The sequence below is a fragment of the Cherax quadricarinatus genome, chromosome 84, assembly GCF_038502225.1.
Source record: "Cherax quadricarinatus isolate ZL_2023a chromosome 84, ASM3850222v1, whole genome shotgun sequence".
Classification (NCBI taxonomy): Eukaryota; Metazoa; Arthropoda; class Malacostraca; order Decapoda; family Parastacidae; genus Cherax; species Cherax quadricarinatus.
In genome coordinates, this window is record NC_091375.1 from 8,538,563 (window position 1) to 8,566,311 (window position 27,749).

General features: G+C 43.3%; 1 protein-coding gene across 1 annotated transcript in view; it reads left to right on the forward strand.

The window, feature by feature from the left end:
* Positions 1–27,749, forward strand: part of nsl1 (non-specific lethal 1) — a 326,238-nt gene that overhangs the window by 14,569 nt on the left and 283,920 nt on the right. Inside the window, exon 2 of the mRNA XM_053799428.2 lies at positions 1,110–2,517. Within this exon, the coding sequence (XP_053655403.2) occupies positions 1,313–2,517 (1,205 nt within the window). The 5' untranslated portion in view covers positions 1,110–1,312. The remainder of the gene's footprint in view (positions 1–1,109; positions 2,518–27,749) is intronic.

The window sequence follows — 27,749 nt, forward strand, 5'->3', positions numbered from 1 at the left end:
CACTATCTCCTGCTAACTCTTTCTCTCTGATCCACACTAACAACAGTTTCTCCACTTCTTCAATTGTTTAGGCTCTGTTTGGTTATCACATTAACCCCTTTCACAACACCAGTTTCCATGACGACTTTTCTCTTTGCCACAATGGAGCTGATGGTTGATGGCGCTCTCCCATACATCCTGCCGAGTTCAGCAACGTGTATTCCACTATCATATTTTTGAACAATTTTTTTTTTTCTCATTTCTACGGTGTTCCTCACTTTCTTTACCAAAGGACTGGTACTAGGGCTTTATTTGGGGCCATGGTGGCTTACTTTGCAGTCACACACAATAAACAAGTGCCAAAAACAATGGATTATTATGAAATGTTTCATATGACCCAGCAGGATACGTGGGAGGCAGCTTTGTCTGTGTGCTGGGCACTGGACAGATTCCGTACCATCGACGAAAACAGAACCAAAATATTGACGAAAACAGAAATCTGCAATAATGGAGATCGACGAAAAGGGAGGGTCCACTGTATATAGTATACAACTACGGCTGGCTAAGACTTGATCCTTGTCACCTTGTCCCACCCCATGGGAAGCCAGACAATGTTCACGTTGCTCTAACCATTACATCACCAATCCTACAAACAACATGAGCGTAGTGAACTAGACTTGCTTCATGTTGCGAGGACATGTGGTCATGGTAAGCTCAGAGCTAACTTAAATCTATACTCCTTTTTGAATACCAGCCTCCACATGTTCTCACAACATGAAGCAAGTTTCCTTACACCTGCTGCCCATTCACCTAGCAGTAAGTAGTTACCTGGGTGTTCACTGACTGGTGTGGGTCGCATCCTGGGGGAGAGGATTAACAGACCTTGGTGGAAATATGCCAGTCTGATGACATAGCTTTATTTGAGTTATCCCAGTTACTAACACTATGCTTTAATAATGCGAATGCAATCTTCTACATTTGTCCTTTTCAGTTTCAGTTGCTAGTTTGAGCCCAGCTGTGGGGGTTGATATCCCCAATCCCCAACCATTAACAAATATGATGTACATTATCTTGTTCCAAATTACATTTTCCATTTAATGATAGTTATTGTATTTATTATTTCTTTTCAGTGTGTAAGGTGTTGGCTAGTGGGCGCAGTCGCCTGGTGATAGCCAAGCAGTGTATAGTGCAGTGCAGTGTTTTGGTTGTCCGCCTTGATCCTTGTTAGCCATGTCGCAGGCAGTGTGACTGGAGGGTAGCAGGTGTTGCGGCCGGTGCCATGGGCGGCAGGTAGCACCGCGGCGCGGGCGTGTCGTGGGCGTGGGTGGCCGTAATGGCCCCTGCCCTTACTGAAGCGTCCGACCCGCAGACGTTCCACGTGGCTGTCCACCATCACTCATCAGGGCGTGCTGGTGATACCCGTGCTGGCCGTAGCAGCTCCCCGCCCAGCGCTCACCTCCCTCTGCAGTATGGTGGACTGAAGGAGCCCCACGACTGTACTGACGCTCACCTTGCTGCCGCCCTTGCTAACGGCCCCCACCGCATCCCCCGCCTCCTGCCGCCTTCGCCCCCAGGCGCGGGTGGGTTGGCGTGTGGGCGGGAGGGCTGTGACCCTCCCCCGCGCCCCCACGCCGCCCATACTACCATGGACCCCCCGCCGGGCCTACCGCTCCTTGCAGAAGCCAACGATAACCCTCCTAACTGGTGCGAAGCAACCACCATGGGTCAAGACACCGTCCCATCGCACGATGTGCAAGACAACACTGCACCACATAGGTCACCAAGACCCCAGCCCCAAGATGGTGATATTCTGGCTCTCATAGGGCAAGAATTTGCTAACATGAATGAGGTAATTGACACACTGACCCGCCTGGCAGACAACCCCGAGGTCTTAGCAGCTGTAGACACAGCTGCCCTTGCCCTTCCTCAACATGCCAGCCACCAGCCACTAGAAGGGCAAGTACTACACCAGATGCCCAAGGAAGAGCGGGTGCAGCTATTGGTTGATGAACTTGGTCGTCACCAGTGGCAAATACAGAGGCGTCAGGCACGCCTACAACGCCGCCTCCGCCGAGTGACAGCTCGTGGTTTGGGTGCCACAGTGTCTGGTCAGGTCAGGGAGTTACTGGAGCACGCACATGCTACCCTGGCTCAACAGCGGGAGAAGACCACACTTGCTGAAGATGGAGCCACACCGCCCACACCTCCAGAAGTTGGCGTAGAGGCTCTACGAGCAGATGCCATGCGTACCATGTCTACCTCAGCACTAGTAAATTTAGTGCGTCGTGTGGAGGCATCACAGGGCCTGGCCAGACTAGCTGCAGCGTCACACCGACCCACCTGCAGTCAGCCAGCCACCCCTGCACCCACTTTACCTGAGCACACCCGATCTGAGGTGGCTGCAGTAGCTGCTGAAGTGCATGCTGCTGCCCATGCCCACACTCATCATGACTCAGATGCCACTGAGACGTCTTCTGGCGGAGAGTCTTGTGACGAGACTGATGGTTATAATGACTCTCATACCAACTACGCACCTGTGTAAGTAACTCCCATATCGTTTGTCTTCTAATTTAACTGTATATCACAAATTAATCCACTTGGAGGCAGTAAGGATGAGTACTGTATATTTCTTCCTGAAACTGGGATCCACTTCAGCAGACCCAGTGTTAATCCCCCATACACAATAGTGTACTCAAATGTTTTGTCTCCTTATTATGGGCTCATTTGTGTGTTTGACCAATCTTTCTCACATTATTTGAAGAACATTGTAGAGTACTATGTCATCATGGTTGTAGTATTTGTGTATTACATTGTTCCAGGATTTTATTCCAACCACAAGGTTAGTTATTAGGGAGTCCTTTTATCTATAAACATTTTAGGGAAATTTTGAATAAATCCTATTTAAGCAGCACTGTGGCAGAATCAAGAGTCCATGGACTTTCTAAAAAAGCCATCTATGACTGCTTTCTTAGCAATTCTAGATTGAAACTGTGCATCCCTTGGTTATACTACACTAGGAAATCTTGATGTCATGCCTTGTTTGGGTTACAAGTCAGTATTAATATATCCTGGGAAAACTATAGTAATGATAATGCCTATAAAGTTAGAAATTTAATCTTATCAGGTCACTGTGTATCGAGACTTGGCTAATACTAGGAAACATTACAACTCAGACAATGCATTTTATTAGCTGTATGAACTGCCTATGCAGAAGAGAGATCAGATAAATGATTTCAAATGGTTACACGAGATTAAAATGTCCAGTTTTAGTTTGATTCGCTGGCGTAATCCTAGCCCAGGTCTTGGCCATAAGGTGACCCGGTGAGATTATAAGCATCATTTTTTAGTTAAGAAAAGTAGTATTTATAGTAATATACATGAGAAGAAGCATGGGTTACTTTACTGATGATTGGGTTCAAATCAACAGGTCAAAAATTGTACATAAAAGAATTCCAAACACAAATGTGAGATTCATATTGCAGAAAAGTTGAAGTCCTACCCTAAAGGTTTCTTCCAGATACAGTCTATCCTGTGCATGAAATAAATTTTGAGAAAAATGTGTCCCCTTCAATTAAATTTAAAATAATTTTAATGACCAAAAAAATTTATTCTCTTTTAGACAATTGTTATTTGTTTGAAATCCCAGAAATTATGTAAACTGCAAAGTAAACACTTTATTAAATCACTACAAAATATATGCTGGAGATGAAGAATGTCAAGGGATAAACAACATACAAGATAACCCCTTAATTTGAATTATTGTTCTCTCAGCCTCACCTTAGTGCAGTAGCTGTAGCATAGCTGTTTAGAAGGTACTTTCATCTTAATTTAATAAATTGGTCTCAAAACTGTTTTACACTGGATCATTGGTTTAAAAATTGCTGATTGTTTTCCCTAAAGTACGTATATGAAGTGGTGGACAATACCAACAATATTATGTTCATATGCACATGTGTTAAGTTATATATTGTACAAGGTTTCTCTCAAAGACTGAATAAAAAATGAGGGACAAGGTACAGTCGGCCATCACTAATCCGGCAGTCGGTTATCCAGTTCCAACAGTGAATAAGTCTCAGATCCAGGGTCCAGACCCTGGATCTGAGACCTAATTCACAGTGTCCAAGAATTTTTCCCCCCAGATTTTATTTTTTCTTATGAAATGGTAAAGAAAATTTTTCTGAATGTAATAAAACAAAAAGTACAAAATTTGGTGGAAAATTGACGAAATTATGCTATTGCAAATTTTGCTGTGTCAGTGATATTTACGCATTGGCGATTTTGCCCACTTTGACTCCTGTTTTAGGCCAATTACATTGTTCCAATTAATAAAATTTTTAGCTATTTCACTAGTATGCCTTCCATTTTATTGATTGAGCACAAGAAGCTGCCCAGTCAACTAATTCAGCTACCTAATAAAGTTCATTAGGTGCTTTCCCATGCTTTACATATGAATTCCATTTTGATTTTTTTATTTGCACAAATAATTTCTATTCGCACAAAAAAACAGAAGATTTACTGTCATGCAATATTGTAATAATTGTATAAATAATATCAGCACATTCATGAACACACATGCATTTGACCCACCAGTTGATGTGTATTGGATGCATGACGTGATCTGTTTACTCTTGAACATTGGCAAAAATCAAACATTTCTGCTACTTAGAGCTCAATTTCAAGCTATTTTGAGTCTTCAAAACCATCAAAATCATCTCTTATTTCTGTAATATATTTTCCATTCTATCATAAGAGACCAAGAAACAGAGAATACATCCATAAAAACCATACGAAAATACACCGCAAAATTGCTGTTTTAAATAAAAAGAAAACACGGTCGCAGTTATTTTTTCCTTTATGCACTGTGCTGCAAAATTTATTTTATGTGGTGCACACTTACTGCATCGACCCATTCTGTCATATTTAGTCCCAAATTCACTGCTCACAGCTTATCTGAGTGAGCTGAGCTCATCATGCAATAATGTGGCATGGACCCTGGCTTCAAAGCTGTAGAACTACGGCTCGAATACTAGAAGGGTTAAGGATATGCTGTGGTACCATATAAATTTACTAGTTTCCACTGATTTTTTTTTTTATAACTCGTCGGCAGTTTCCCAACAAGGCAGGGTGACCTGAAAAAGAAAAAAAAAACACTTCATCATTCACTCCATCACTGTCTTGCCAGAGGTGTGCCTACACTACAGTTATAAAACTGCATCTTATCAACACCCCTCCTTTAGAGTGCAGGCACTGCACTTTCCACCTCCAGGACTGAAGTCCAGCTTGCCGGTTTCCCAGAATCCCTTCATAAATGTCAGCTTTCTCACACTCAACAGCACTTTAAGTCATGAAACCCATATGTCTCCACTTGCTCCTGTCTAACACACTCATGGATGCTTGCTAGAAGTCCGAGCCCCTCGCACACAAACCTCCTTTACCCCCTCCCTCCAAACTTTCCTAGGCCGACCCCTACCCCACCTACCTTCGCTACAGATTTATACGCTCTCCAAGTTGTTCTATTTTATTCTATGCCCTCTAAATGTCTGAACCACCTCAACAGCCCATCCTCAGTAACCCCGCACCTCCTCCTAATTTCCAAACTACAGAGTCTCTGCATTTTATTCACATCACACGTTATCCTCAGACACAACAACTCTGCTGCCTCCAGCCTTCTTGTTGCAACATTCACAACTCATGCTTCACATCCATATAAGAGCATTGGTATAACTATACTCTCATACATTCCCCTCTTTGCTTCTATGGATAATGTTCTTTGTCTCCAGACTCCTCAGTGCACCACTCACTTTTTCCCCTCGTCAGTTCTGTGATTCGCCTAGTCTTTCATAGATCCATCTGCTGACAAGTCCACTCCCAGATATCTGAATACATACATTCACTTCCTCCGTACTCTCTCCCTCCAATCTTATATCCAGTTTGTCATTACCTAAATTTTTTGTTATCATCATCACCTTACTCTTTCCTATGTTCACTTTTAATTTCCTCCTTTTACATACCCTACCAGACTTGTCCACCAAATTTTGCAACTTCTCAGAATCTCCCAAAAGCACAGTGTCATCAGCAAGAAGCATCTGCGACAACTCCCACTTTGTGTTAGATTCTTCATCATTTACTCCCACACCTCTTGCCAACACCCGAGTATATACTTCTCTTACAACCCCCATCCATAAATATGTTGAACAACCATTGTGACATCACACATCCCTTTCTAAGATCTACTTTCACTAGGAGATAATCTCCCTCTCTTCTACATACGTTAACCTGAGCCTCACAATCCTCGTAAAAACTCTTCACTCTTTCAGTAACCCACCCCCTGTTCCATACATTTGCAACATCTGCCACATGGCTACCCTCTCTGCCTTATCACACGTGTTTTCCAGATCCATAAATACCACGAAAACCTCTTTACCCTGTACCCTTCCTAAAGCCTCCTTGTTCATCTGCGATCCTGCTCTCCGTCTTACTCCTAATTCTTCCACTGGTAACTCTACCACACTTTTTCAGGAATACTCAACAGGCGTATTCCCCTATAACTTTTACATTGTCTTTTGTCCCTTTGCTTTTATACAGAGGAACTATGCATGCTCTCTGCCAATCCCTAGGTACCTTATCCTCTTCCATATATGTACTATACACAAATAACCCGCACATAAAAGAGAGAAGCTTACGACGACGTTTCGGTCCGACTTGGACCATTGACAAAGTCACACTAACCAGAGGTGGAGCAGGACGGCTATATATAGGCAGGAAGAGGTGGTGGTAGTAGTAGTAGTAGTACAAGAATTGTATATAATACTGACAAGATGAAATTAAGACACATGCACAACACCCGGGCATCCCCATCGTAGACGTTTCGCCATCCAGCCAGCCACTGGATGGCGAAACGTCCACAACAAAGACAACCAGACGCCGCACATGTGTCTTAATTTCATCAGTAGTTGTAGTAGTAGTAGAAGAAGAAGAGGTAGTAGTAGTGGTAGAAGTGGGAAATAAGGATGACGAGCCAGTCAAATACAAAGGAAGGGGAGCACTGCAAGAGAGCTAGATGCCCACAGAGGGAGAGCAAGCGCACAGAGGTGCGTGAAAGGGGAAGTGGTGAAATAAGTGAAGAAGGAACAGAAACACGAGACAGGAGAGAGAAAGACAACCCAGAGGAGAAAAGGAAAGAGGAAAGGGGAAGAGGAAGAAGAAAAAGAAAAAGAAAAAATGAGGATTCAGGTTAAATCACGGGTGTTCTGAAGTTTGGAGCATTTTACAATGTAGTGGGAGAGGAAGGCATCTACAGAGACGAAGCCAGGGCTAAGGTTCATACAAGGAAAGTTGTGTATTAGAGAGGATTCAACTAGACGGCGACTGTTCGAGTTGGAAGTAGGGAAGACAGTTTTAGCAGAAGACCAGTCAATAGGATGGCTATGATCTCTGACGTGACAGAAAAGAGCATTGTTAGTGTCGGCAAGCCTAACACTATTTTTGTGCTCCCTAAGTCTGTCAGAAAGAGATAGACCAGTTTCTCCAAAGTATTAAAGAGGACAGGAGGAGCAAGAAATAGAGTAGACACCAGGAACATCTGTAGAGGGAGGAGAGGTATGAACGAGATTAGTGCGAAGAGTGTTAGTCTGGCGGAAGGTAAGCTTGATGTCTAAGGGACGGAGATAATTGTTGAGATTAGAAAGACCTGGGCTTGAGTGGTGTCATTGGGTACGGGAGTTATTTCTTGGGTAGCCTTAGGTAGAGGTCGTTTTGATAAGGACCTGCCTCTCATGGGCCAGTAGGCCTTCTGCAGTGTTCCTACATTCTTATGTTCTTATAAGCTCTGATAACTCTATCCACTCATTTGAGAGTCTCCCTACGATTCCCGTTGGGGAGGGTAACCTCTACCTGTTCGACAATGCTCGCACATCGTGTTAAAATCAAACCAGCCAGTGGTGTTATAAATGATTCCACTAAACTATTACTTGCTGCCGCTATGAGGACCTGCCTACATCTCAAATTCACAGCGATCCACTCACTCAAGGACTCCTTTATTGTCGTCTGCACCGACGACAATGAAGCAGCTAAACTTATGGACGACACTGCAATGAACACATTACGAGACCGACAATTCATCATATCACCGTCTCCCTCCTTGCTGGCGAAACGTTCAGTTTTTGTTAAACAATTGGATAAGATAATCACATCCATACCAACGGATGAACTGAAGACCTCTATCGAAGACCAAAACACCTGGGCCTCTGTAGACACCATCACACGAATTCCCAATGCCTCATCTATGACCAAAATCACATTTTCAAACATAGATATGGCTACCCAAGCACTTTCTAATGGACTAGCTATCTCATATTACCACATACATCCACGCCACATTGAACCTGAACGTTTTGCCCATGTCTCTCCCTGTTGGAACTGTTACTCTTATCAACATTCAACAAAGGACTGTCCCATTAAAGACAAAGTTCTGTTCTACCTGTGGAAAAGAAGGTCATGACTTCAAAGCCTGCACCACCACCAATGCCACTCCAACATGTCTTAACTGCAAGGGTACGCATCATACCCTTGCAGCATAATGCCCACTATGAAAAGAAGTAATGTCGAAAAAAATTAAAGAAGAAACCAAGAAGAATAGTCCCAAATCGCCGACATACACCGCCATTTCAAAACTCCAGTCGGACACCACCAGAATTCTACAAGCCACACAGCAGTCATCTCTATCCAGCAATTCCCTTTCTGCACTCCCTGACGCTGCTCCCTCTAAGGTGTACTGCTTGATGTATGCGCACCTTGCAAGTGCAGCAAACCCAGGCACATTCAACGCTACAATTAACGAACTATTCCGTCTTAACAACATGCCGTCATTCAACTTTCCTGACTCGCCAACATCACAGGACTTCCTCAAGATTATCCCAAACATCGGTAACTTCACATCAACTTCAGGCCCAAATCCTAACTCTGCCCCAAAAAACACTCCTGAACCACCCCCAGTGACCACTGCCACCTCTCAACAACCACCAACAACCAGCCAGACCGCAAATGCTCTAAACTCCCAGCCTCCTCTTGACACAATCACTGTAGAAACAATTGAACAAGAATTTCCTGACGAATCCCCCGACGAAGCAGATAGCGATGACTCCAGCACACCCTCTTGGGGAAAACCTTACTTTCTACACCTCTCCCTCGAACGCTGACACCATGACCTGCTCTGAACTCTACAAAGGCCTCGGTGATGGAACAGTCAAGTATGCCTGCGAATCACCTCTTCACTTCACACTCACGCAAGTTCTTGAGTTCATCAAGCCTCTTCGTTTCACTTTTTCCAACAAGACAACGCTATACCACCTCTCCAGGAGCAGCTTCAAGAAGTTTGCAAATGGCTCCACTGCAAACCTGCCTCCTCAACTACTAAAATAACCTCCCACATGTCTGCGGCCCTCTGATGGTCCTATCTGCCTGCCCTCTCCTGCGACCTGGAAACTTCCAGCTCTCGAGACTCAAAGACCTCACCTACCACGAGACTGTTGCATACACAGCTTGCTCTCTTCCCGGTTTTTCTCCAAGTCTGTCCCACGATCGCCTTAGCTGCTGGGTCAAGCCCTGGCTCTATTTCTACGACTAAGAACACTCCTCTCCAGCGCTATTCTTCGTCTGTCCCGTCTTCCCCGCTCATCCCATTGGGATCTTACCTGCACTTGCTTGCTTGCTTGCTTTACCTCTGGTTAGTGTGACTGTGTCAGTGGTCCAAGTCGGACCGAAACGTCGTCGTAAGCTTCTCTCTTTTATGTGCGGGTTATTTGTGTATCGTTCCAGTCACGGTATTGTGCCTTTTTTGTTACATATATGTACTAAATAAATAAACTAACCACTCCAAAACTATATCCCCACCTACTTTTAACATTTTTGTCTTTATCCCATCAATCCCAGCTGCTTTACCCCCTTTATTCTACCCATTGCCTCATGCACTTCCTGAAACTCGTTACCCCCCCCCACAACACCCCCCACAACGCACACCCACAGCTCGTTGCCACACACCTACAACACACTCACAACTCGCTGCCACATACCTACAACACACACCCACAACTCGTTGCCACACACCTACAACACACTCTCACAACTCGCTGCCACATACCTACAACACACACCCACAACTCGTTGCCACACACAACACACTCCTGCAGCTCGTTGCCACACACCCGCAACTCGTTGCCACGCCCCTACAACACACCCACACCCCTACAACACACACCCACACCCCTACAACACATACCCACACCCCTACAACACACCCACACTCCTACAACACACACCCACACTTCTACATCTGGTTACAGATAACCTTGAGACAATCATTGGAGTGTGTATCACCACCAGTTTTAGAATGGTAAGTGAAATACATCAGATAAAGTTGTGCAGACACACGCTATGGCTACTCAGATTCAAGAGTTGAATTATCGACTGTTGAAGGCTGGACATCAGTGTAACCCCTCAATAAGTTGTTTTTATTTACAAGCACGATTTACACAGCCAAGTCAACGTGGATTTAGAGTGGGAAGATCATTCTTGTCACAAGAATTACATGTATTTTAACACTATAGGGGCTTTATAAGAAAACCAAAAGGTGCGTAGTCTACACGGACTTTGCTAAGGCGGTTGCCAGATGCAATCATGGAGTCGTACCCCATAGGGTCAGTAGGCATGAGAATAAGTAATAAGAGAAATGATAAGCATAAAAATTATACCCACCAAGAAATAATTTCAGTGGCCCAAGACATAGTGATGATGCCTTTGTTTCTCATCCTCAGATAAAAACACTAACTACAGTTTCCACTTTGTAGACGACACTAAAATAAACTTGACAGCCACACGGTACAAGATGCACATAAATTGTAAACATATCGGCCAAGTCTTCCATTAGGCAGCGGAAAATAACACATTGACTGGTGATAAAGTCCAGGTGCTCAGATTTGCAAAGAATGAACTCAGAAAGGAACATTGTTTGCAAAGCACTGAGAGAACCATCTCATAGAATGAAAGGAGCATGTAAAAGAGTTGGGTATAAAATGTTGGGTGACCCATCGTTTAGAAAGCACACTAAGGTACAGTAAATGCCAGAAAAATGACAGGGGGGGGCAATAAAAACTTTCAAAACAAGATAATTGACGCCAGTGGAATGCCTTGAAGTTCAGTGGAATACTCGACTTGTGTACTCATATATAGATGCAAATAGTATGCATCCTTCCAACACAGCGGTATGCAGGTCTACAGCTGGTATAACTGTGTGCAGCTGTGTGCAGGAGGTATACCTATCTTATGAATCTAATGTATTCATGAATCGCACGCACGCACGCGCGCGCGCGCACACACACACACACACACACACACACACACACACACACACACACACACACACACACACACACACACACACACACACACACACACACACACACAGCTAGGGAAGGGATTGAAGGAAGGAACACTCCAAGGGAAGGAACTAAACACCTCAGAGGACGCAATGGGAAACAGTGGGAAGAAGAAAGGGAGAGATCAGTTTTTGTCTATGGGCTCCAGGAAGCCCACGGGTAAACCTACGAGGAAAGAAAACAGGAGAAGATAAAAGTGATTGAAGGTATCATGAAGGCAATAGGCGAGGGTGACATGACCCAGGTAGCAAATTTTCAGAGAATTGGGTGGTTCCCAAGGAGAAGGAAGCTGCCTCTCAAAGTAATTTTCAAGACAAAATCAACTCGAACCATGATCCTGCAGGAGAAAGCAAAGCTGAGAGAGAAACTGGAATTCCGGAGTGTGTACCTTGACCGAGACAGAACGCAAGAGGAAAGGAGGATACTGAAAGAGAGAGTGCAAAAACAAAAGGAGGATTGGGAGGAAGAGAAGCAGAATAACCCAGACACAGAAGGGCAAACACCCCCCTTCCCCAGAAACACCCGCAGAAGGACCCCAACCACGACAACCCCAAGACAACTGAACAATCTAAGCCAATCACACACCGATCCCTCTGTCCCCCCCCCCCACACTACAAACCCCAATCCTACAGCAATTCCCTATGGGAACTCTACCCCCACCACAACCCTCCATATGCCCCCACCAGGGCTCCTGCTCTCCCCACCCCAATATCCTCCCAGGACCACAGTTTTGGAACAGAAGTTGAAGGTTTGGTACACGAATGTGGGTGGCATAACGAATAAATATGAGGAGTGGCATGAAAGAATCAATGAGAAGTCCCCAGACATAGTCACAGAAACAAAACTCACTGAGACAATAACAGATGCAATCTTCCCACCAGGATATCAGATCCTAAGGAGAGACAGAAGGAGCAGAGGGGGGGAGGGGTTGCACTGCTCGTAAAACACTGGTGAAAATTTGAGGAAATGGGAGGCATGGACGAGATTGGAGGAAGAGAATACATAGTAGGTACACTTCAGTCTAGGGAGCACAAGGTAGTCATTTCATTGACGTATAAGCGACCACAGAACTGCAGGAGGCCAAGAGAGGAATACAAAGAGAGTAACAGAGCAATGGTGGACACATTAGCTGAGGTGGCAAAAAGAATTCACTCGAGCAGAGCAAAGTTACTGGTTATGGGCGATTCAATCACAGGGAGATCGATTGGGAAAACCTGGAACCACATGGGGGTCCCAAAACATGGAGAGCCAAGATGATGGATGTGGTACTAGAAAACCTTATGCATCAACATGTTAAGGATACTACCAGAGAGAGGGGAGGATGAACCAGCAAGACTGGACCTTGTGTTCCCCCTGAGCAGTTTGGACATTGAGGACATCACATATGAGAGACCCCTAGGAGCTAGTGACCATGTGGTTCTGTGCTTTAAATACATAGTAGAGCTACAAGTGGAGAGGATAACAGGAGATGAACAGGAAAAGCCAGACTATAAATGGGGGGACCTATGAGGAACTTCCTGCAAGAGGTTCAGTGGGAGAGAGAACTGGTAGGAAAGTCGGTAAATGAAATGATAGAATTTGTAACAACAAAATGTAAGGAGGCAGAGGAAAGGTTTGTTCCCAAGGGCAACAGAAATAATGGGAAGACCAGAACGACCCACTAGTTTACCTGATGGTGTAAGGAGGCAAAAACTAAGTGCAATAGAGCATGGAAAAAGTACAGAAGGCGAAGAACACAGGAAAATGAGATTAGTCGAAGAGCTAGGAACAAGTATGTACAGGTAAGGAGGGAGGCCCAGCAACAGTATGAAAATCACATAGCATCAAAAGTCAAGTCAGACCCGAAACTGCTGTACAGTCACATCAGGAGGAAGACGGTCAGGTGATCAGGCTTAGGAAAGAAGATGGGGAACTCACAAGTAACGATCACGAGGTATGCAAGGCGCTCAACAGGAGATTTAAGGAAGTATTTACAGTAGAGACAGGAATGGTTCCGAGAAGACAGCACAGAGGGGAACACCAACAGGGAACATACCAACAGGTGCTGGATGACATACAAACACTGGAGGAGAAGGTGCAAAAGCTGCTAAGTGACCTTGATACCTCAAAGGCAAGGGGTCCGGACAACATCTCCCCGTGGGTCCTTAGAGAAGGACCAGGGCAGCTGTGCGTGCCACTAACCACAATCTTCAATACATCCCTTGAAACTGGGCAGTTACCCGAGGTATGGAAGATGGCAAATGTAGTCCCCATTTTTAAGAAAGGAGACACAAATGCGGCACTAAACTACAGACCAGTGTCTCTGACGTGTTATAGTATGCAAAGTCATGGAGAAGATTATCAGGAGGAGAGTGGTGGAGCACCTAGAATGAAACACGATTATTAACAATGGAAGGCAAATCCTGTGTCACAAACTTTCTGGAGTTTTTTGACAAGGTAACAGAAGTAAGAAACAAGAGAGAGGGGTGGGTTGATTGCATTTTCCTGGACTGCAGGAAGGCCTTCGACACAGTTCCTCACAGGAGATTAGTGCAGAAGCTGGAGGATCAGGCACGTATAACAGGAAGGGCACTGCAGTGGATCAGAGAATACCTGACAGGGAGGCAACTACGGGTCATGGTGAAAGTTAGACACATGTGCAACATCTGGATATCTTTATTGTAGACGTTTTGCCATCCAATAGCTTTATCAATACAGATTCTAGGACATAATTGTATTGATAAAGCCACTGGATGGCGAAACGTCTACAATAAAGATATCCAGATGTTGCACATGTGTCTTAACTTTCATATTGTCGGTATTTTATACCTTTCTTGCACAACTACGGGTCATGGTACGTGATGAGGTATCACAGTGGGCTCCTGTGACGAGCGGGGTACCATAGGGGTCAGTTCTAGGACCAGTGCTATTTTTTATGTATGTGAATGACATGGTTGAAGGGACAGACTCTGAAGTGTCCCTGTTCGCAGATGATGTGAAGCTAATGAAAAGGATTAAATCGGATGAGGATCAGGCAGGACTACAAAGAGACCTGGACAGGCTGGACACGTGGTCCAGCAACTGGCTTCTCGATTTCAACCCTGCCAAATGCAAAGTCATGAAGATTGGGGAAGGGCAAAGAAGACCGCAGACAGAGTATAGGCTAGGTGGACATTGGCTGCAAACCTCACTCAAGGAGAAAGATCTTGGGGTGACCATAACACCGAGCACGTCTCCCGAGGCACACATCAACCAGATAATGGCTGCAGTATATAGGCGCCTGGCAAACCTGAGAATAGTGTTCCGATACCTTAGTAAGGAATCGTTCAAGACACTGTACACTGTGTACGTCAGGCCCATACTGGAGTATGCAGCACCAGTTTGGAACCCACACCTGGTCAAACACGTCAAGAAATTAGAGAAAGTACAAAGGTTTGCAATTAGGCTAGTTCCGGAGCTCAGGGGAATATCCTATGAAGAAAGGTTGAGGGAAATCGGACTGACGAGTCTGGAGGACAGGAGGGTCAGGGGAGACATGATAACAACATACAAAATAATGCATGGAATAGACAAGGTGGAGAGACAGGATGTTCCAGAGAGGGAACACAGAAACAAGGGGTCACAGTTGGAAGCTGAAGACTCAAACGAGTCACAGGGATGTTAGGAAGTACTTCTTCAGTCACAGAGTCGTCAGGAAGTGGAATAGCCTAGCAAGTGATGTAGTGGAGGCAGGAACCATACATAGCTTTAAGACGAGGTATGACAAAGCTCAGGAAGCAGAGATGGACGTAGTAGCAATCAGTGAAGAGGCAGGGCCAGGAGCTGAGTCCCGACCCCTGCAACCACAATTAGGTGAGTACACACATACCTACCTACCTACCTACCTACTGGAGTTCTATGACAGGGTGACAGCAGTAAGACAAGACAGAGAGGGGTGGGTAGATTGCATTTTCTTGGACTGTAAGAAGGCGTTTGACACAGTTCTACACAAGAGATGAGTGCAAAAACTGGAGGACCAGGCAGGGATAACAGGGAAGGCACTACAATGGATCAGGGAATACCTGTCAGGAAGAGAGCAGTGAGTCATGGTATGAGGTGAGGTGTCAGAGTGGGCGCCCGTGACGAGTGGGGTTCCACTGGGGTCAATCGTAGGGTCGGTGCTATTTCTGGTATTTGTGAACGTCATGACGGAAGGAATAGACTCCGAAGTGTCCCTGTTTGCAGATGATGTGAAGTTGAGAAGAATTCAGTCGGACGAGGACCAGGCAGAACTACAAAGGAATCTGGACAGGCTGCAGGCCCGGTCCAGCAATTGGCTCTTGGAGTTCAACCCCACCAAGTGCAAAGTCATGAAGAGTGGGGAAGGGCAAAGAAGACTGTAAACGGAGTACAGTCTAGGGGGGTCAGAGACTACAAACCTCATTCAAGGAAAAAGATCTTGGGATAAGTATAACACCAGACACATCTCCTGAGGCGCACATCAACCAAATAACTGCTGCAGCATATGCGCGCCTAGCAAACCTAAGAATAGCATTCCGCCATCTTAATAGGTAATCGTTCAGAAATCCTGTACACTGTGTACGTTAGGCCCATATTGGAGTATGCGGCACTAGTTTGGAATCTACATCTAGCCAAGCACGTAAAGAAACTAGAGAAAGTGCAAAGGTTTGCAACAAGACTAGTCCCAGAGCTACGGACTATGTTCTACGAGAAGATGTTAAGGGAAATCAACGTGACGACACTGGAGGACAGGAGATAGGGGGGGACATGATAATGACATATAAAATACTGAGAGGAATTGACAAGGTGGACAGACAGAATGTTCCAGAGATGGAACACAACAACAAAGGGACACAGTTGGAAGTTGAAGACAGATGAATCACAGGGATGTTAGGAAGTATTTCTACAGTCACAGAGTAGTCAGGAAGAGGAATAGTTTGGGAAGCGATGTAGTGGAGGCAGGATCCATTCATAACTTTAAGCAGAGGGATGATAAAGCTAATAGTGCAGGGAGAGTGACCCAGTAGCGACCAGTGAAGAGGCGGGGACAGGAGCTATGAATCGACCCCTGCAACAACAACTAGTGAGTACTCTCTCATAAAATGCGCCAAAGTGGCTAGGCCAACTTACCTTTATTACCCCACCTCACTTCTACCCTCCCAACCCTTTCCTATATTTCCATCCTTACCCATCCTTCTTCCTTTCCCTTCTTACTTGGAGTCTACCTGGAGGGCATTCCGGGGATCAACGTCCCCGCGGCCCGGTCCACGACCAGGCCTCCCGGTGGATCAGGGCCTGATCAACGAGGCTGTTACTGCTGGCCGCACGTAATCCAACGTACAAACCACAGCCCGGCTGATCCGGCACCGTCTTTAGGTATCTGTCCAGCTCCCTCTTGAAGACAACCAGGAGTCTTCCCATAATGTCCCTTATTGCTGGTGGGAGGCTGTTGAACAGTCTTGGGCCCCGGACACTTAATGTGTTTTCTCTTAGTGTACCAGTGACGCCCCTAATTTTCACTGGGGGTATGTTGCATCGCCTGCCAAGTCTTTTGCTTACCAAATCTCTGGTCATACCTCGTACTGGAGTAATGGACCCAGTAAACCTGCAGGGTTTCTCAACCTTGGCTTCCTGGAGGTTCCGCGAGACGTTGCTGGAAGTTCCCAGAGAAATAGTGATAAATAGGCAGTTAGGTGCGTGAGCAAGCTTTTTCTTATTTAACAAACATCAAGAGCAAAGACAAATTGTCGTCTTTCAGTTGAAGACGAAATCCGTGTGTGTTATCTAAAGTTCCGCTCCCGATTAAGTATTTGTGTACTAAAAAACAACCACAGGTTTCACATTAGAGAACAAATTTCATTATCTAAACTGACTTCAGAAATAACATTTCCTTGATCCATGTATTTGTTCATATGACAGTTTGCCTTGATTTATCTTTTTTAGTAATTATTACATTTTTTCATTCTGTTTGTTATATATGATATTATTTTTTTTTGTTTACAGGTATGCTTAATCTTTGTGTGCGAATTAAAAACCTCCGTTTGAGGTCTTGAACAAACAGTTTGATTTAATTTTTTTTTTAATTGTCAATAAACTTGAGAAAAACGTAAGTTAATTTTTGCTTTATCATATATATATATATATATATATATATATATATATATATATATATATATATATATATATATATATATATATATATATATATATATATATATGTGTGTGTGTGTGTGTGTGTGTGTGTGTGTGTGTGTGTGTGTGTGTGTGTGTGTGTGTCGTGCCGAATATGTAAAACTGGTCAATTAACCAGAACTCATTTAAAGTTAAGTCCTTTCTAAAATTTTCTCTTATACGTTTAAAGATATATATTTTTTATTAATGTTAATGTAAAAATTTATAATTTTGCACCTGAAGAATCTTAGAAAACTTACCTAACCTTATTATAACAAGAGCAAATTATTTTAGCCTAACCCAACTAAATATATTTTAGATTTGTTTACAGTAATTTAATACTAAACATAGTGAAATATATTTTTTTCGTTAGTTTCAGAATGATTTTGGCGAAATTATTGCATACACAAATTTTCGCTTGTCCTATATGGCAAGATGAGCGTTGCAATTTAAGCCAAGATCGCAAGTTCTGCCTATTCGGCACGTCATATATATATATATATATATATATATATATATATATATATATATATACATATATATATATATACATATATATATATATATATATGTAGTGCCGAATAGGCAGAACTTGCGATCTTGGCTTAAATAGCAACGCTCATCTTGCCATATGGGACAAGTGAAAATTTGTATATGCAATAATTTCGCCAAAATCATTCTGAACCTAACGAAAAAAATACATTTGATTGTGTTTGTTTAGTACTAAATTATTGTAAACGTATTTAAAATATATTTAGTTGGGTTAGGCTAAAATAAATTGCTCTTGTTATAATAAGGTTAGGTAAGTTTTCTAAGATTCTTTTGGTGCAAAATGAAAATTTTTTACATTATCATTAATGAAAAAATATATCTTTAAATGTATAAGAGAAAATTTAGAAAGGACTTAATTTTGAACGAGTTCTTGCTAATTGACCAGTTTTACATATTCGGCACGTCATATATATTATATATATATATATATATATATATATATATATATATATATACAAAACAAAACAACCACTGTGAAAGATTAGTGAAATTCCAAGTGCTTTCGTGACTACTCACATTGTCAAGGAAAACTGGTCAAACTGGTAAAAGTCTCGAACTTGGATTAAAACAACATAAATATAGCATTAGAACTGGACAAGATTCCAATGCTCTATTTATTCACGTGAGAGATTTTAACCATCCAATTGATTTTCAAAAAGTTGAGAAAGTTGTATCAAGCAAGTCCATGGTTGACAGAAATATAATTGAATCTTGTTTCATAAAAAGCAGTTTTGAAAATGATATGAATATTTCCTTAGGTTTATATAAATTAGATTCATTTATAATTAATAAAATTTGGTTAGAGTTTAATAATGCATTGGACAAATAATAAACCTTATTTCTTGGGTAGAATAATTTGTTAGTGGGATGTCGTGAGGACCTGTCTGGTTGGACCAGCGGACCTACTGCAGTGTTCCTCTTTTCTTATGAGTCCGGTATTGTCGCGCGTCAGGTGTTTCTTTGTTGTGGGGGTTGACTGTGAGGTGTGGTCTAAGCCCTTGAATTGCCTTCCTTTGATGTATTACTTTCATAGTTCCTTGACAATGTGAGTAGTCATGAAAGTGCTTGGAATTTCACTACTCTTTCACAGTGGTTGTTTTGCATATTTTAAAATCACCTGTTTACTGTGATCTTATTGCATATATATATATATATATATATATATATATATATATATATATATATATATATATATATTCCTTGTGAACTCTAAGATTATAAAAGAGCAAGAAATATATTAATAATGATATGTAATATTTTTTATGTAGGCTTGAAAACTGTTTCGCGGGTTCCGCAAGGGTAAAAAGGTTGAGAAACGCTGCTTGAAAGAACAGGGTCACCATGGCCTCGATACGAGAAGGGTCAGCGTCCCAGGTTCATCATTGTTCTACCTGCTACCGGCAGATATCAAATATTACTTGAACAAGTGTAGACGTTATCTAGAAACTATTTTACTACCTATGAAAAGTGCCCGATAAACTAGGCTGCCAATGGCTGTGTGGACAATCGGAGCAGCAATAGCAACAGCCTGATTGAACAGGCAATCAAAAGAGAAATCTGGCCTATGCTGAGCTATGGGGAAAAATCGAAACTTATTGGAAGTAAATGACGAATGAGTTAGGCGGGACCAAGAGCTAGGACTCGTTTAAAAGCAACTAGAGTACAACTGGTGTTTTGGTAGTGTAAGAGGAGTGGCGTGTGTTGATACGTGTACACAACACATTATTTATATTATGAATAATAAGGCTGTACCTGTGATGTGCCCGTGACCTGTTTGCAGAGTTTTCCTGCTTCTGCAGCCCGGTCATGTGCCAGCTATCAGAAAGCAAGAAATAGAATTTGAAATTTGTCTTTAACCTAACTTGTGGACAGTAAGCACAACTCCAGCAGATACACACAAACAAACCTTCCATCATAACTTCACATCACTAAAAACAAAATTATTTTGAATAGACTCCCATTATGCAGCGGTACATTGCAGGGAACATATCATGTTAGTAACACATTGCAGGGAACATACCTTTATAGTAACACTGCAGGGAACATACCATGATAGTAACACACTGCAGGGAACATACCATGATAGTAAGACATTGCAGGGAACACATGATAGTAATTAATTGCAGGGAACACATGATAGTAACACATGTTGCAGGGAACATACCATAACACATTGCAGGGAACGCATGATAGTAACATACATTGCAGGGAACATACTATGATAGTAACACATTACAGGGAATACATCATCATAGTAACACATACATTGCAGGGAACACACCATGATAATAACACATACATTGCAGGGAACACACCATGATAGTAACACACATTGCAACGAACACGATGGTAAAACATTGCATGGAACACACTGTGATAGTAACACATGAATGTAACACATACATTGCAGGAACACATGATAGTAACACATTGCAGGAACACATGGTAGTAACATTGCAAAAAATACATGAAAGTAACAAACATTGCAGGAGCACATGAAAGTTACACTTTGATGACATTGGTTGTTGCTGATGGTCCACTCAGTAACACATCAGATTATATAAATCAGTTAATTGTGTTATTGTGTGGAAGAGTGGGTTGATGGATCCTGGTTGGTGGCTCTGAGGCGGCAACTTTGCAGACGACAACCACAAGAGTGACCACCCTTCCAGGTGTAGGCGTTGCCAATAATAAACAACAATACTCCCCTCTTATTATACAACACTTGCATCTTAAAATGACCAACACATTGTTGCAGTAACATTCTCTCTATCTCTCTCTCACAAACACACACACACACACACACACACACACACACGTGTGTGTGTGTGTGTGATAAATTTTCACCATTGGCCCGTCTCTGACACTTTCTTATAAAAGCCGATGCATAAGGATAGCGAAGAAAGTGTGTGTGTGTGTGTGTGTGTGTGTTTGCGCGCGCGCGCGCGCGCGCATGTGGGGGGGGGGTCGCAGGGGTCAGTATCAGCCTCCTTGTATGTGCGCGCGTGCGTGTGCACATTTATTGGTGTGCATGTGTGTACTGGATTTGCTGGTAGCTTCGTGGGCACTGTCATATCAATCAATTCTTGAGTTTGAATTGAGCTTGCCTCCACTGCTTCATTCACTTGGTTTCATTTCCTGAACGCCCTAAGACTGAAGAAATATATACGGTAGTTTGACATTCCTGGGCCTATTAGTATTCTTTATTTTGCGACAGTGCTCTCGTGTACTTGCTCCCTGCGTATGTTATCTCTTGGTATTCTCATGGCGCCCCCTCCTTTCCCAGCCAGTCCTCGTAGCTTCGGACATCATGGCACTGTTGTTTAAAAAGTCAAATAGGTGGCTGTTGATAGAGCATTGAACAGTTGAAATACGACTGTTTTACATTAGTCACGCGTAGTGGGTGTCCGTTTTCTGTTCGCACGACACGCCCTTTTTTTTTTTATCACCCTTTATCATTTATAGTTTTTCCGTTGTAGCCCAACTTAACTTTGAAATGTGGTGGAAACTCAATGTAAAAGTGACATAGTTGTTAGGAGGATGGTTGCAGAGAGTATATTACATAGTCTCTTGAGCCTCTTGCTCTCTTGTCGGAATAGGCTTTCTTGTCGGCCTAGTATTTTCCAAGTGACAGTTTTGAGTGTCGTGTTCCGTAGAGTACAGTCTGGGGACTTGAGGGGTTGCTAGTAACTGCTGTGTTTGACGCCACTGATAGCGACCCGATTCTTGATTGATTACCTGATCAACCAGGAAGTTAGTGCTAGCCGCAGTCACATTGCTTGGTTGGTTAGGAACAGACTTTAAAAACTTATCAAGTTCTCTCATGAAAATAACTCTGGGTCTGTTGGTAATTGATTCCCCTTGTGTATAAAGGGGGGGGGGTTGAGAAGTCTTGGCCCCTTTACACTTATTGCACCTCCCTCATTGCCTTCATTATCATCATCGCTGGCTTGGAGTTCCTTCTTTTGAATGTTCTTATATGACGTAATATTTCGTTGGTGTTGAGATAGTAACACGGTTGTGATCAACTGGATCAAAACGCAACTAGGCACTTGTATCAGCTAATTCCAGCGCACAAACACCAGCCGGGCTGCAGCTTCTACTTCCTTGGGCGTCGTATCAGTAGGATATTCTCCAGTGTATTGTAGCAGCATTCAGCAGTTTTATCGCTATGTTGTAGACTAGAGCACAGCACAGCGCTCTAAACTGAAGGAATGTCTCCTCACCTCTGTACTGCTACACTTATAATTATAAGATCGACTCTAATGTCCTGGCTGTGACTTGTAACACGTAAGTAAATGTTTGATTACAGTTAACCATGGCATGGGAGTCTTTCTGTATGGGAAGGGGGTGCGGTTGTGTGCGCGTACATGAGGGAGAGAATCTTGTTACTAATTCCTCACTTGTACTCTCAGGCGAAATATATTAATAGTGCTTATCAGACGGGGGTGGGGGATTTCTTCCATGATTGACGTTTTTCAGGACCCTGATGTTTATCTTGTGTAGGGATGGGACGATATCAGTTTTTTTGCCGATAACGACTCCATCTAAATTGGCCGATAACGCCGATACCAATACTATCATATTATGAAGATAATGATTTATATATGGCTTACACGGCTGATCTCTCAGGTCATCTACACTAGTATGTATCAAGGCTTCCTAGCCAAAACACGGCTGTATCGTGTTATTGTCACAATGTCTGTTCACTGTTGACTGAAGGCCAAATCACTTAAGAATGTCTCCTCTGACCACTTTGGACTCTGTGATGGCTCACTTGCAGTATTAATAGACGACTATCGTATTGTGTTTGTCAAAGTGAAGACGAACATTCACATGAGGAATTTAGAAGAGTGAACTGTGAAAGTGGGTTAGTAGCTAGTGAATCTTTAGTGTTGTAATAATGTTGGTAGAATTACCAACAATATGTAAAAGGATACATGTGCAACTAATGCGACATTTTTATTGTGGCAACTTTTCGCTCTCCAGGAGCTTTAAGCCTGACCTAAACATCTTTAGTGTTGTCTAGCTAGCCACCTAAACTAATATATGTACTGACCAAGTGCATCACCAAATTTTAACACTTTTTAACACATCAACAGCGGTTTACATTTGCTTGGAGATTTGCAGGTTCTAGTATCGTCAGCATAGCAAGACAGTGCTATGGTTTACGTCTTTGTCGTGTATGATGATGAGGAAAAGGCTTTTCAATGTAGCTGCCTCTGTGTACTATTACTCTGTGTTCTATTGGTTAGAAAGTTAAAGATTCATCTACCCACTTTTTCTTTATCGCCTTATCACGCATTTTGTGTGCTTTAACACCATGATCGCATTTGTTGAAGGCTTTAGCAAAGTCTTGTGTATGCTACATCTACATTCTGTTTATCCTTCAGTGCGTCCAAGACCGTGTCATAGTGTGCTAGTAGCTGAGAGGCAGGAGCGACCTGCTTTGAACCTTTGTTGCCCTGGGTTGTGCAATTGATGGGTATCCAGGTGATTGTCGATCTTGCTTCTTAGAACCCTTTCAGGGTTTTATGATGTGGGGGCGTTAGTGCTATCGACCAATAATTCTTTGCCATTGTTTTACTGCTACCTTTGTGGAGTGGGGCTATATCCGTTGTTTTTAGTGACTGAGGGATGACCTCCCGTGTCTATGCTCCCTCTCCATAAAATATTTAAGGTACGCGAAAGGGGTTTCTTGCAGTTCGTGAGCACGGAGTTCCACGAGTCTGGACCTGAGGCAGAGTGCATGACCGTGTCGTTAATCATTTTCTCTAACTCCAGTGGTGTTAAGGTTATATTATAAATTCTGGCATATTTTACATCTTGGCTTCGTGGGAGTGATTTCAAGGTGCAGCTTTGGGATAATTTTCTCTAGAATACTTCAGGTGTAAATTATGATGTGTGTTGCCTACATTCCAAGAAATACAAACAATTCGAGGGATTTTAAGTGCTAGGAAGCATGTGTTATGACATGGTATATGCTATTTATTCCTTGCTTTTACGTCGTTACACCATTTGAGTGATCAATGTCATAAAGAAATGTCTGGCCATCCTACCTCGTTAGAGTAATTATATATCTAAACGAAAACTGCCACGCATTATGACTATTGCCTCTTCGCCATATACTTCACCCGAGTGGCATCATCAGCAGTCACAAGAAATGATAACGATATAAATCAAATATAATACCGTAGATAACGTCCCGACCACGACAACATGCAGGTATTTGCAAAGATGGTGTCTAATTTGAAGGTTTTTGACGCTTATGCTATTCATTATAATGGGCAAATTGTCTTGTGTATATTTTGAACGAAGAGCCTGTCACTTTGGATATTGTAGATGCTTAGGTGTAATCATGAGACAGTGTTACGTTCAGTATAGAGAACAGTGGTCAGCAACAATGTTAGGCTCAATATAGAGAACAGTGGTCAGAAACAAAGGCTCAGTATAGAGAATAGTGGTCAGCAACAATGTTAGGCTCAATATAGAGAACAGTGGTCAGCAACAATGTTAGGTTCAATATAAAGAACAGCAACAATGTTAGGTTCAGTATGCATGCCAGAGACCAACAATGTCCTCATTGTCACGCTCAGACAAACTGAAGATTATTTAAGTTGTCCACTATATGGATGGAGTGGCAGACTAAACTATACATCCCCTAATTACTGTTTATAGTTACTTTACTGAATTACTACCGCATACATGTAGGTATTAATCCAGTATAAACAATATATATGATTTAATTAAGAGTGGTTTGTTTTCTATTGTTTTTTTCAGGCGATTTTCCTCGCGTCTGTATATGTAACGTGTGTGTGTGTGTGTGTGTGTGTGTGTGTGTGTGTGTGTGTGTGTGTGTGTGTGTGTGTGTGTGTGTGTGTGTGTGTGTGTGTGTGTGTACTCGCCTATTTGTACTCACCTGTTTGTGGTTGCAGGGGTTGAGTCATAGCTCCTGGCACCGCCTCTTCACTGATTGCTACTGAGTCCTCTCTCTCCCTGCTCCACGAGCTTTATCAAACCTCGTCTTAAAACTATGTATGTTAAATTAGAAACATGTGCAACTCTTGGGTATCTTTATTGAGGAAACGTTTCGCCACACAGTGGCTTCATCAGCCCATACAAAGGATAAACTTGAAGAACAGGAGGAGAATGAGGTAATCAGTCCCTCAACCTTGAGTCGATGTGGTCAGTCCATCAATCTTGAATAGAATACGTATTCTATTCAAGATTGATGGACTGATCACATCGACTCAAGGTTGAGGGACTGGTTACCTCATTCTCCTCCTGTTCTTCAAGTTTATCCTTTGTATGGACTGATGAAGCCACTGTGTGGCGAAACGTTTCCTCAATAAAGATACCCAAGAGTTGCACATGTTTCTAATTTAACAACGTGTCGGTTCATTGAACCATTCATCTACAAAACTATGTATGATTCCCGCCTCCACTACGTCACTTTCTAGGCTATTCCACGGCCTGACAACTTTATGACTGAAGAAATACTTCCTAACATCCCTTTGATTCATCTGAATCTTCAACTTCCAATTGTGACCTCTTGTTTCTGTGTCCCATCTCTGGAACATCCCGTCTTTGTCCACCTTGTCTATTCCGCGCAGTATTTTATATGTCGTTATCATGTCTCCCCTGACCCTCCTGTCCTCCAATGTCGTCAGGCCGATTTCCCTTAACCTTACTTCGTAGGACAGTCCCCTTAGCTCTGGGACTAGTCTTGTTGCAAACCTTTGCACTTTCTCTAATTTCTTGACGTGCTTGACCAGGTGTGGATTCCAAACTGGTGCCGCATAGTCCAGTATGGGCCTGACGTAAATGGTGTACAGAGTCTTGAACGATTCCTTACTGAGGTATCGGAACGCTATCCTTAGGTTTGCCAGACGCCCGTACGCTGCGGCAGTTATCTGACTGATGTGCACCTCAGGAGATGTGCTCGGTGTTAGACTCACCCCCAGATCTTTTTCCTTGAGTGAGGTTTGCAATCTTTGGCCACCTAGACTATACTGTGTCTGCGGTCTTCTTTGCCCTTCCCCAATCTTCATGACGTTGCATTTGGCAGGGTTAAACTCAAGGAGCCATTTGCTGGACCAGGCTTGTAGCCTGTCCAGGTGTGTGTGTGTACTCACCTAGTTGTACTCACCTAGTTGAGGTTGCGGGGGTCGAGTCCGAGCTCCTGGCCCCGCCTCTTCACTGATCGCTACTAGGTCACTCTCCCTGAGCCGTGAGCTTTATCGTACCTCTGCTTAAAGCTATGTATGGATCCTGCCTCCACTACATCGCTTCCCAAACTATTCCACTTACTGACTACTCTGTGGCTGAAGAAATACTTCCTAACATCCCTGTGATTCATCTGTGTCTTTAGCTTCCAACTGTGTCCCCTTGTTACTGTGTCCAATCTCTGGAACATCCTGTTTTTGTCCACCTTGTCAATTCCTCTCAGTATTTTGTATGTCGTTATCATGTCCCCCCTATCTCTCCTGTCCTCCAGTGTCGTCAGGTTGATTTCCCTTAACCTCTCCTCGTAGGACATACCTCTTAGCTCTGGGACTAGTCTTGTTGCAAACCTTTGCACTTTCTCTAGTTTCTTTACGTGCTTGGCTAGGTGTGGGTTCCAAACTGGTGCCGCATACTCCAATATGGGCCTAACGTATACGGTGTACAGGGTCCTGAACGATTCCTTATTAAGATGTGTGTGTGTGTGTGTGTGTGTGTGTGTGTGTGTGTGTGTGTGTGTGTGTGTGTGTGTGTGTGTGTGTGTGTGCGCGCGCGCGCGCATTCATGTGCATGCGTGTGTGTGCATGTGTGCGCGCGCGCGCTTGCATTCGTGTGCGTGTGTGTATTCGCCTAGTTGTGGTTGCAGGGGTTGATTCATAGCTCCTGGCCCCACCTCTTCACTGGTCGCTACTAGGTCACTCTCCCTGCTCCATGAGCTTTATCCTACCTCTTCTTAAAGCTATGTATGGATCCTGCCTCCACTACATCACTTCCTGAAAATTCTGTGACTGAAGAAATACTTCCTAACATCCCTGTGATTAATTTGTCTTCAACTTCCAATTGTGACCCCTTGTTGCTATGTCCCATCTCTGGAACATCCTGTCTCTGTCCACCTTGTCAATTCCTCTCAGTGTTTTATATGTCGTTATCATATCCCCCCTATCTCTCCTGTCCTCCAGTGTCGTCAGGTTGATTTCCCTTAACCTCTCCTAGTAGGACATGCCTCTTAGCTCCGGGACTAGTCTTGTTGAAAATCTTTGCACTTTCTCTAATTTCCTTACGTGCCTGTCTAGGTGTGGGTTCCAAACTGTTGCTGCATACTCCAATATAGGCCTGACATACACGGTGTACAGGGTCCTGAACGATTCCTTATTGAGATGTCGGAATGTTATTCTTAGGTTTAGTAGGCGCCCATATGCTGCAGCAGTTATTTTGTTGATGTGCGCCTCAGATGTGCCTGGTGTTATACTCACCCCAAGATCCTTTTCCTTGAGTGAGGTTTGTAGCTCTGGCCCCCTAGACTGTACTCTGCAGTCTTCTTTGCCCTCCCCTAATTTTCATGACTGCTCTTGGTGGGGTTGAACTCCAGGAGCCAGTTTCTGGACCAGGCCTGCAGCCTGTCCAGATCCCTTT